The 12,845-nt window shown below is 39.5% G+C and overlaps 1 protein-coding gene across 3 annotated transcripts in view; it reads left to right on the top strand.

Annotated features, from left to right (window-relative positions):
- The window catches only part of GAS6 (growth arrest specific 6), a 167,935-nt gene that overhangs the window by 88,080 nt on the left and 67,010 nt on the right, over positions 1-12,845 (top strand). For all 3 annotated transcript variants that reach the window (XM_077296559.1, XM_077296561.1, XM_077296560.1), the window contains exons 6-7: positions 2,109-2,231; positions 8,076-8,198. In XM_077296559.1, the coding sequence (XP_077152674.1) occupies positions 2,109-2,231; positions 8,076-8,198 (246 nt within the window). The remainder of the gene's footprint in view (positions 1-2,108; positions 2,232-8,075; positions 8,199-12,845) is intronic.

Genomic DNA, 12,845 nt, shown 5'->3' with positions numbered 1-12,845 from the left:
AGTTAATGTTGCTATATACAGTTAGGTCCATATATATTTGGACAGAGACAACATTTTTCTAATTTTGGTTATAGACATTACCACAATGAATTTTAAACAAAACAATTCAGATGCAGTTGAAGTTCAGACTTTCAGCTTTCATTTGAAAGAATCCACATTAAAATTGGATGAAGGGTTTAGGAGTTTCAGCTCCTTAACATGTGCCACCATGTTTTTAAAGGGACCAAAAGTAATTGGACAGATTCAATAATTTTAAATAAAATGTTCATTTTCAGTACTTGGCTGAAAACCCTTTGTTGGCAATGACTGCCTGAAGTCTTGAACTGATGGACATCACCAGACGCTGTGTTTCCTCCTTTTTGATACTCTGCCAGGCCTTCACTGCGGTGGTTTTCAGTTGCTGTTTGTTTGTGGGCCTTTCTGTCTGAAGTTTAGTCTTTTACAAGTGAAATGCATGCTCAATTGGGTTCAGATCAGGTGACTGACTTGACCATTCAAGAATATTCCACTTCTTTGCTTTAATAAACTCCTGGGTTGCTTTGGCTTTGTTTTGGGTCATTGTCCATCTGTAGTATGAAACGACGACCAATCAGTTTTGCTGCATTTGGCTGGATCTGAGCACACAGTATGGCTCTGAATACCTCAGAATTCATTCGGCTGCTTCTGTCCTGTGTCACATCATCAATAAACACTAGTGACCCAGTGCCACTGGCAGCCATGCATGCCCAAGCCATCACACTGCCTCCGCCGTGTTTTACAGATGATGTGGTATGCTTTGGATCATGAGCTGTACCAAGCCTTCGCCATACTTTTCTCTTTCCATCATTCTGGTAGAGGTTGATCTTGGTTTCATCTGTCCAAAGAATATTCTTCCAGAACTGTGCTGGCTTTTTTAGATGTTTTTTAGCAAAGTCCAGTCTAGCCTTTTTATTCTTGATGCTTATGAGTGGCTTGCACCGTGTAGTGAACCCTCTGTATTTACTTTCATGCAGTCTTCTCTTTATGGTAGATTTGGATATTGATACGCCTACCTCCTGGAGAGTGTTGTTCACTTGGTTGGCTGTTGTGAAGGGGTTTCTCTTCACCATGGAGATTATTCCGCGATTATCCACCACTGTTGTCTTCCATGGGCGCCCAGGTCTTTTTGCATTGTTGAGTTCACCAGTGCTTTCTTTCTTTCTCAGGATGTACCAAACTGTACATTTTGCCACTCCTAATATTGTAGCAATTTCTCGGATGGGTTTTTCTGTTTTCGCAGCTTAAGGGTGGCTTGTTTCACCTGCATGGAGAGCTCCTTTGACCGCATGTTTACTTCACAGCAAAACCTCCCAAATGCAAGCACCACACCTCAAATCAACTCGAGGCCTTTTATCTGCTTAATTGAGAATGACATAACGAAGGGATTGCCCACACCTGTCCATGAAATAGCCTTGGAGTCAATTGTCCAATTACTTTTGGTCCCTTTATAAACAGGGTGGCACATGTTAAGGAGCTGAAACTCCTAAACCCTTCATCCAATTTTAATGTGAATACCCTCAAATGAAAGCTGAAAGTCTGAACTTCAACTGCATCTGAATTGTTTTGTTTAAAATTCATTGTGGTAATGTCTATAACCAAAATTAGAAAAATGTTGTCTCTGTCCAAATATATATGGACCTAACTGTATGTATGTGTGTGTATATATATATATATATAAAATATATATATATATATATATATATATATATATATATATATATATATATATAATGTGTGTATATGTGTACTTATGTGTGTATATATATATATTATATATATATGTGTGTGTATGTGTGTATATATATATATATATATATATATATATATATATATATATATATATATATATATATATATATATATATATATATATATATATATATATATAGATAGATATTTTATTTTCCAAGCACAGAGATTACATCTGAGATCTTTAAGTTGTTAGTCAGATGACAAACCATATTCTAGAAAGCTAGTTGATGTAGATGAAGCTACCAAAAGTAACCCTGATTAGTCTAATCTAACTATGTTCTTATTACTTATTTCTTGCTTAATGTGTAAATCTGTATCACCCTCTCCTTTTCTTTTAGATTTACGGGATCAGTGTTCTTCAAAACCGTGTCATACACTTGGTTCCGATATGTGCTTGGATTTGCTTGGAGACTTCTACTGCAGCTGCAAGAAAGGATGGATGGAGAAAACATGTGGCACTGGTATTTTAAGATTAAATTTAAGATGTCTGTGCACAAACATAGGTTGAATGTAACTTTGCTGATATCAGATACCACAATGTATTTTAAAATCATATGTTGAGTGTTTTTCCATAGGACTGCAGAAATGCAATAAACCCATATTATCTGTATTAAGTGAGTAAAAAGCAGGGGTCATGCACAACACTTATGAGTTAATATAAAGAGTGACACTTAAATACTACTTTATTGCAATGTTTTGTTTTTATTTCCTTGCTAATTGGAAATATAAAAGACACCAAATAATATCCCTTAAAGGGTCATGAAGAATATATTGTAACAAAACCTAAAGAAAGAACCTTCACTCAAAGACCAAAAATGATAGAAAATATACAATGTTTATTAAAGACAAACATACATGGAAATAAAATCATGGTAAGGGCCACCAGTGCAGAAACAACGGTGGGACACACACGGGCCTACCCTAAATACACGTATATACATAACCAAAAATACAAAAACAAAAGTAATATACAGCCTAAATGAATGTATATATATATATATGTATATAAATATATTGGAGCCACATATGAGGCCAGTAATCTAATACAATAAAAAATTGCTAATGTGCAATTGGTAAAATAAATACTGCTATTTAGTGCATAAAATAGCACATATTGGGCTCAAGAAACTGCATACAGTAAAGTGCTAATATACAAGTGCAATAAATGCTACTTAATAGTTTTTTAAAATGTGCATAAAAGCATTAGGTATCACTGCACATACTAGGCTCAAAAACAGTGCAAAATAGGCTGTAAACAATGACAAAAAACACAGGTTCAAAGGTATATACTAAGACACAAGTGTGAATGATAATACATAGGCATAGTTACCACAAGGGAAGACCCGGGAGACCCACCACCCCCGACGCGCGTTTCGCACGGAAATGCTTCGTCCAGGGGTGGTTGGGTACTGGCCAGAGGGGGTTTATATATTGGTCATGACCAATGGTAGGAGGGGGGTAATCAAACTTGAAGGATCGGCACCTGAAATGGGGACGGTGAGCGGTATGTGGAGACGCGAAGCAGGAAATAGGAACCGGAAGTAGCGGCTAGCGTGAAGTGAAAGAAGCACGCAGGCGCATAGTTAGAAAGGCAACGGTTGCTAAAACAACATTTTAGCAAACCTGAAAAATGCTGATAATGCCAAGTAAACAACTGGTTACACATCGAATCAGTCCGCTGCAGATATAACGCATAAAATGCAAACAGTATTCAAACGTTGCAAGCTGAAAGGTAGTGGAGTGCGCATGCGCAAAACATACATCTGTGGCACTCACAGTGCATGCATACATACATAGAAGAAGCCGCTGAAAAAATGTAAAGTGCGCGTGCGCAAAAGCAGCTCAAAAGGTGAGTGTGCTGTATTTACAGCGCGTGCGTATGAAAACACAAGTGGCGGCTGACGTGTGATGGAAAAAGACGCGCATGCGCTTGATAAAGAGACAGCGGTTTAAACAGCATATCACTTAGGCAAACATAAAAGATACATTAATCAGCCTGCTGCAGGTGTAGCGCATAAAACAGAAGTTAGAAACTAGAGAATGGTAAAATGCGCATGCGCAAACGCAAAAGATAAATCTGCTGTACTAACAGTGCGTATGCACATACCTAGAAGGTACTATTAAAATGGTGTACAATGTTCATGCTCAAATGCAGCTACAAAAAGTAAGTATGCTATATGACTGCGCATGCGTGTGAGTACACAAAATGATAATTAAGCCTACATAGAGACAGCGGCGCATGCGCAGATAAAAAAAAAAAAGCTGTATGCTGTTTAATAGCGCATGTGTGTGAGAACACTGAAAAATAGATAAACAGCAGCGCATTCACAAATCAAAAAAGGCCACTAACGCTACCGCCGGGACATAAAGAAAAACCAGAATTTAAGACAGTGAGATTTACATAAACCATCAATATCAGAAACAGATATAATCCAAGCAAACATATATACATATAGTATCAAAAAGTGATAATACTAATAAACTTAATTACTATTGTGATTATAAGTGGGTATATCATGAATAATATAATAAAATACAAGGACATAAGAATAATAAAACCAGGAATTTATGTTTACGGAACTGAGTAAAGTATAAATATAAATAAGTGAATAAAAATTTATAAAGAACCAGCATACAGAATTGCCGGATCAAGAAACAATTAGAATACCAAAAATGGGGATGAACACCCCAAATAGGTAAAGGGGGAAAGGAAAAGTGAGTGATAAATCAAAAAAGGTTGTGATGCAAGTATATAGCTGCCAGAATGAAAACAATATTGACACCATGACATAACTAAATAGAGTTATGATAAAAAAGTGATAGGTACATAACCAAAAAAATTGTAGATACTAAGGACATGTGATAAAACGTGATGAGATACTCGGCGCATCCTTAAGGAGAAAGGAGTCCTGCAGGCTGGAAACATGGATGTACATCAAGTGTTGAGGAGAAGAAGTATTTGATAGCACCTCCTAAGAATAGAATTCTTAGGAGGTGCTATCAAATACTTCTTCTCCTCAACACTTGATGTACATCCATGTTTCCAGCCTGCAGGACTCCTTTCTCCTTAAGGATGCGCCGAGTATCTCATCACGTTTTATCACATGTCCTTAGTATCTACAATTTTTTTGGTTATGTACCTATCACTTTTTTATCATAACTCTATTTAGTTATGTCATGGTGTCAATATTGTTTTCATTCTGGCAGCTATATACTTGCATTACAACCTTTTTTGATTTATCACTCACTTTTCCTTTCCCCCTTTACCTATTTGGGGTGTTCATCCCCATTTTCGGTATTCTAATTGTTTCTTGATCCGGCAATTCTGTATGCTGGTTCTTTATAAATTTTTATTCACTTATTTATATTTATACTTTACTCAGTTCCGTAAACATAAATTCCTGGTTTTATTATTCTTATGTCCTTGTATTTTATTATATTATTCATGATATACCCACTTATAATCACAATAGTAATTAAGTTTATTAGTATTATCACTTTTTGATACTATATGTATATATGTTTGCTTGGATTATATCTGTTTCTGATATTGATGGTTTATGTAAATCTCACTGTCTTAAATTCTGGTTTTTCTCGGCGGTAGCTTTAGTGGCCTTTTTTGATTTGTGAATGCGCTGCTGTTTATCTATTTTTCAGTGTTCTCACACACATGCGCTATTAAACAGCATACTGTCATACAGCTTTTTTTTTTTGATCTGCGCATGCGCCGCTGTCTCTATGTAGGCTTAATTATCATTTTGTGTACTCACACGCATGCGCAGTCATATAGCATACTTACTTTTTGTAGCTGCATTTGAGCATGAACATTGTACACCATTTTAATAGTACCTTCTAGGTATGTACATACGCACTGTTAGTACAGCAGATTTATCTTTTGCGTTTGCGCATGCGCATTTTACCATTCTCTAGTTTCTAACTTCTGTCTTATGCGCTACACCTGCAGCAGGCTGATTAATGTATCTTTTATGTTTGCCTAAGTGATATGCTGTTTAAACCGCTGTCTCTTTATCATGCGCATGCGCGTCTTTTTCCATCACACGTCAGCCGCCACTTGTGTTTTCATACGCATGCGCTGTAAATACAGCACACTCACCTTTTGAGCTGCTTTTGCGCACGCGCACTTTACATTTTTTCAGCGGCTTCTTCTATGTATGTATGTATGCATGCACTGTGAGTGCCACAGATGTATGTTTTGCGCATGCGCACTCCACTACCTTTCAGCTTGCAACGTTTGAATACTGTTTGCATTTTATGCGTTATATCTGCAGCGGGCTGATTCGATGTGTAACCAGTTGTTTACTTGGCATTATCAGCATTTTTCAGGTTTGCTAAAATGTTGTTGTAGCAACCGTTGCCTTTCTAACTATGCGCCTGCGTGCTTCTTTCACTTCACGCTAGCCGCTACTTCCGGTTCCTATTTCCTGCTTCGCGTCTCCACATACCGCTCACCGTCCCCATTTCAGGTGCCGATCCTTCAAGTTTGATTACCCCCCTCCTACCATTGGTCATGACCAATATATAAACCCCCTCTGGCCAGTACCCAACCACCCCTGGACAAAGCATTTCCGTGCGAAACGCGCGTCGGGGGTGGTGGGTCTCCCGGGTCTTCCCTTGTGGTAACTATGCCTATGTATTATCATTCACACTTGTGTCTTAGTATATACCTTTGAACCTGTGTTTTTTGTCATTGTTTACAGCCTATTTTGCACTGTTTTTGAGCCTAGTATGTGCAGTGATACCTAATGCTTTTATGCACATTTAAAAAACTATTAAGTAGCATTTATTGCACTTGTATATTAGCACTTTACTGTATGCAGTTTCTTGAGCCCAATATGTGCTATTTTATGCACTAAATAGCAGTATTTATTTTACCAATTGCACATTAGCAATTTTTTATTGTATTAGATTACTGGCCTCATGTGGCTCCAATATATTTATATACATATATATATATATATATACATTCATTTAGGCTGTATATTACTTTTGTTTTTGTATTTTTGGTTATGTATATACGTGTATTTGGGGTAGGCCCGTGTGTGTCCCACCGTTGTTTCTGCACTGGTGGCCCTTACCATGATTTTATTTCCATGTATGTTTGTCTTTAATAAACATTGTATATTTTCTATCATTTTTGGTCTTTGAGTGAAGGTTCTTTCTTTAGGTTTTGTTAATTGGAAATATAATCAGAAAGGAATATTGCTCATGCTCCTCACCACACAGTATCCGCAATAAGTACTGCAGTTATTAACATTCTTTAAAGTTTTTGCAATAGTGTTTGCAAATTGAGATACTGATTTGGCTTTTATCCCAAGTCATATTACAAGACTCGTTAAAGGGTTGATTGTGACTTGTAGGATCGCTACTTCCAATAGGTGGCGCCATATAGAGTTCAAATCCTCTTTCTCTCTGAAGAGGAAATTTGCATTTAAAGTTTTTGACATTTGTAGAACCAGAAGTTTGTCTTGGTACATTTGATTCAGAATCTTTTACTATCCATAGTGTAACTGAATTGAATTCCTTCTTCCAAAAACATATATGGCTTTTTTTAGATATATATTTCTTGATTTTAAAGCAAATATGCCTAAGGGTACATTTATATTTGACAATTTTGAGGAATTAAATGACTGTGAATGAGTAAATATTTGCCGATTCGTGATCAAAGTCTCTACATACATGCAGACAGAATGCTCTTCAGATGTGTACGGAACGTTCGATGCACAAAGGCTGTCGTGGTTGTCGGTAGAACAGGTCCTATTTACATAGAACGATGATCTCTGAAGTCAGCCAAAAAATCATTTCACCCTACAAATGGCCACTTAACTTATTTGTCTGTTGATTGGCTTTTTGGGCATGTTAAATGGCCATAAGTGAAGAAAAAATACTTCACTGTCGAAGGACCACGGGGGCGCAAACATATTTTTTGAGCACACCGACACTCGGTTATCACCTATGCACGTTCACTTAACACTAATTTGGACACACAGATACTAGGACACAATTGTAATGCAGTTTTCATCAATTTTACAAACGTTTCTTGGACATATTTTTTGCAACATGTAGAAAAGATTTGGATAAAGATAAAAATAGTTCACAGTGGTTAAATCAAAGTTTATTATGAACTTGTTATTCTGTTCCATTCTGCATGGCAGTCATGTGGTGCCATGTCTTCCTTTGTACAGTTTTATGACTAAATTATTGTGACCACTGTGCTGATAAGTAGTTATACATTCATATTTATATCATATAATTATAAGTAAAATTTCTTCATGTTATGTCTCCAGATATAGATGAATGTGCTGACAAGAATGGAGGATGTTCCCACTATTGTGCCAACAAACCAGGGACATATCACTGTTTTTGCCGGAGTGGCTATCTCCTTCTTAAGGACAACAGAACTTGTGCAGGCAAGTCTTACTTACACATGAGGTTTTTTTATTTGATTCTAGTTTTGTGGAGGAAGGAGGGGTAAAAATATACTCATTCCTGAAGTCAAATTGATCACTAAGTTAAAGAAGTGTAGGCTAGGACCAGGGGTGTAACTACAACAGGTGCAGGGGTTACAATCACACCTGGGCCCTGGAGCCTAGGGGGCCCTAAAAGTCCCTTTGGCCTATAGAAAAAGACTATTAAAAATGTAAAATATTTGGGGGCCCCGTTGGAGCTTTCGCATTGGAGCCCATGAGTTTCAAGTTACACCATTGGCTAGGACTATGCACATCGCTCACTACAAGAAATAGCTGGCTGTAGAAGTTCATTGAGTAGTTACAAATTTCTTATTTGAATCAGTACATGCTGGGATTGCTGAGTGATTTAACCCCTTAGTGACAAAGCTATATATTTTTTGCCCCCCAAATTTCACTTGTCACTTTATGGGGCAATAACTCTGGAATGTTTCAACATATTTCAGTGATTCTGAGACTTTGTGACATATTTTACTTCATGTTAGTGGTAAATTTAGGTCTTCTACAGTTTGCGTTTATTAATAAAAATATCTAACATTTCACAAAAATAAAGTAGTAATTTTCAAATTTTTTATGTTTATACAATCAAGATAGTCCTACCACAGAAAATAGTTAATAAATAACTTTTACCTTATGTCTTCCTTACATCAGCGCCATTTGTCTATTCTCATTGTACTTTAAGGCTACTTTCACACTAGCATCGGGCTCGGCCCGTCGCAGTGCGTCGGGCCGAGGTCACCGACGCTAGCGTTGTCTCCGCCGCACAACGGGGGCAGCGGATGCATTTTTCCAGCGCATCCGCTACCCCATTGTGAGGTGCGGGGAAGTGTGGGGAAGTGCGGGGAGGTGGGGCGGAGTTCCGGCCACGCATGCGCGGTCGGAAAAAGCGGACCGTCGGGAGCAAAAAACGTTACATGTAACGTTTTTTGCTCCCGACGGTCCGCCACAACACGGCGCAACCGTCGCACGATGGTTGCGACGTGTGTCAATGCGTCGCAAATGCATTGCTAATGTTAGTCAATGCAGAAAAAAAGCATCCTGCAAGCACTTTTGCAGGATGCATTTTTTCGGCAAAACGACGCATTGCGACGTATTGCAGTTAACGCTAGTGTGAAAGTAGCCTAAGATGTTAAAATGTTGAAAAATTTGGCAGCAATCTTTTAATTTTTTTTTCAAGGAAATATAAAAAGCTTATTTTTTTAGGGACCTATTCAGTATTCAAGTGAACTTTAGGGGACCTATATATTGAAAAACCCTCAAACGTGATACCATTTTAAAAAGTTCACCTCAAGATATTTAAAACTGTTATCAGGTAGTTTATTAATCCTTTACGTGCTTTTCAGGAATTAACATAAAATGGAATGCAAGAATGAAAAATTATATTTTTACCACTAAAATATAGCTGACCTCTGAACATTTCCGAGCGAAATCTTGTGCTTGCGCAAGGACATCGCCAACTCACACAGGCGCCCTTTGTTTTGCCTGAAGTAGGGCATTCATGCCAATCAGCTGTTATCTGGGTCAGCGGCGGCTGCTGTCCGGAAATACTTATTTGCGGAGCTTGGCCGTCTAATTGTAGTGGCCACTGTGGGGTACTACACATCCACCTCCTATTCAATTCAATAGGTGGTGGATGTGCAGTAATAAGCCTCCACAACTACAAGTAGACGGCCAGGCTCCGCAAGTAAGTACGTCTGGCCGGTGGCAACCACTGCTGGCACCGAGAACAGCTAATCGGACCCCGACCGATCAGACATTGATTCCCTATCCTAAGGATAGGGCATCAATGTAAAAGTAGTGGACAACCTCTTTAAAAGGAACCTGTCACCTGAATTTGGCGGGACCGGTTTTGGGTCATATGGGCGGGGTTTTCGGGTGTTTGATTCACCCTTTCCTTACCCGCTGGCTGCATGCTGGCCGCAATATTGGATTGAAGTTCATGCTTTGTCCTCCGTAGTACACACCTGCACAAGGCAATATTTCCTTGCGCTGGCTTGTACTCCAGAGGACAGGGAATGAACTTCAATCCAATATTGCGGCCAGCATGCAGCCAGCGGGTAAGGAAAGGGTGAATCAGACACCCGAAAACCCCGCCCATATGACCCAAAACTGGTCCCGCCAAATTCAGGTGACAGGTTCCCTTTAAATAGAGAGGCCACTCCTTCAAATAACCATCTAGATACACTTCCACTTAGCTTGACTGACACTGCCTGCTTACCCAAAGTGAACACTACCCAAATTGTATCCCCTGGCCCAGTGCGTCCACATTGCCACGTCAGAAGTCCAGACATTGCATGCATGCTCAATATTATTGTGGGTGTTCTCTCATCTCTCTCTCCTTTCTGCAGCAGCTGCTTACAACTCACAGTATAACAGAGCAGTGAGCGGCCGGTACTGACAAGAATAAAAAACGCCCATGCTGTCACGGTTTGCTTGTTGTCGCTTGGCTCCTGTGGTGTCAGTGTGGATGCACAAGGCCAGGTATTCAATTCAGACAGCGCTCACACTGGGCTAATGGGTACTGTTAATCAAGCTAAAGAGAAGTGCTGAGGATGCTAATTGAAGGGACAGAAGAGTGAACGGAGCCCTTGGTCACACCAAGGTTACACCAAAGACCACTCGTATGTAATAAAACTTTTTTTAATGTAAAGTAGTGACATTTGTTTTGCGTGTAGGATGTTTACCATGGCAGAGTCCCGTATGTGAATCAATCAAATAGGTAATCCAGCTCAGACAGTCCCATAAAAACTTTTACACTTGTCTTAAAAATTCCTTTTAAGATTAATATAATCAAAATAGCATAAAAATCACAACCTCCATATGGGAAGAATAGTGTTCGATCCTTGCGGTTCTTAGTCCTTGCATGCCGTTTTGTACAAAGTACACCCTTATATACCACATCCTATCCCAGTCATGTGATTGTGTTGAAACAATTACATATTACATTCCTCTCTTGTAAAGAGGTATCGATTATCGATTAAACATCAGATTGCAAAAACCATATAACAAAAAAATTAAAAAAGAGCGAAAATGTTGACATATTGATCATAATTCAGACATGTTGCTATAGATTATTTCATAGTAAACTGTGCAATAATACAAAGCTCATACACAAGTCAAATCGTGCTTTATATTCCTGAAGGAACTCTTGTTTGTAACATATAAATCCATCATGATTCAAATGTTTTCTATGATGGTTTCCTCCTCTAAAAGGTTTGAAAACTCTCTCTATTCCAATAATATTCCATTTTTCAACATATTGTGATATAATATTAGAATATATTTCATAATCTCCATAAACTGTGGGCTGTATTGGGTTACAAGCGTAATTTGATTGGAGTCCTGTTGTAATTTTTTTGATTCTTTCTCTTTAATAATATCCTGTCTATTCTTACCAGCGATTTAATTATTCTCTCTATCCAACATTTTTCAATAAAATGAAAAAGTTTTTATGAAACAGTCTAAGCTGGATTACCTATTTGATTGATTGCTTTCTCCTGCCGCACTGCAGTTTCCATGCTCGGAGTCCGTGAAGACTTGTTGGGAGTGATGGCTTTTTTATATTTCCCCTTTGTGAATGTATAAGTGGTTTTATTTGAGTTTTTGGTGTGATAGACTCCCTTTTAATTTCAGAATTTATAGTCTTGTTGATTTTGCTCAATACAGCAGCTAGGAATTATATTCCAGTGATTGAGAATTTATCAAACCAAGGTTTCCAATGGACTTCAGAAAAATTAGAGAGATCATCTTGTTCAACTACTCTACTGGTGTAATTTTTACTTAAATCAGTCTGCTCTATCTATTGCATTCCACTTGCTGAATTGCATTCCACTTGCTGAAGGGAACACTAAAATCCCACATCCTAGATATCACTGAATTAAATATTCCAGTTGTAAATCTTTATTCATTACATAGTGGAATGCGTTGAGAACAATCTAATATATAATTGCCTAGAATACTACTTCCTGCAATTTGTGCCAACTTCCGTGGCTTTGTCCGGAGCTAATGTCCGGAGCTAATGTCCGGAGCTAATGTCCGGAGCTAATGTCCGGAGCTAATGTCCGGAGCTAAGTGATGTCACCAGTGTCCTACACCCAGGCAGAGCACAGTGGCCCCAGGCAGCATATGGGGCCCAAGGCAGAGCACAGGGGCCCCAGGCAGCATATGGGGCCCCAGGCAGAGCACAGGGGCCCCAGGCAGAGCACAGTGGTCCCAGGCAGAGCACAGGGGCCCCAGGCAGCATATGGGGCCCCAGGCAGAGCACAGTGGCCCCAGGCAGAGCACAGGGGCCCCAGGCAGAGCACAGGGGCTCCAGGCAGAGCACAGGGGCTCCAGGCAGAGCACAGGGGCCCCAGGCAGCATATGGGGCCCCAGGCAGAGCACAGGGGCCCCAGGCAGCATATGGGGCCCCAGGCAGAGCACAGGGGCCCCAGGCAGCATATGGGGCCCCAGGCAGAGCACAGGGGCCCCAGGCAGCATATGGGGCCCCAGGCAGAGCACAGTGGCCCCAGGCAGAGCACAGGGGCCCCAGGCAGCATATGGGGCCCCAGTTAGAGCACAGTGGCCCCAGGCAGAGCACAGGGGCCCCAG

This window comes from Ranitomeya variabilis, chromosome 3, assembly GCF_051348905.1.
Source record: "Ranitomeya variabilis isolate aRanVar5 chromosome 3, aRanVar5.hap1, whole genome shotgun sequence".
NCBI lineage: Eukaryota > Metazoa > Chordata > Amphibia > Anura > Dendrobatidae > Ranitomeya > Ranitomeya variabilis.
Note: the sequence above shows the minus strand (reverse complement) of the source record. Positions and strands in the feature narration are given on the sequence as shown.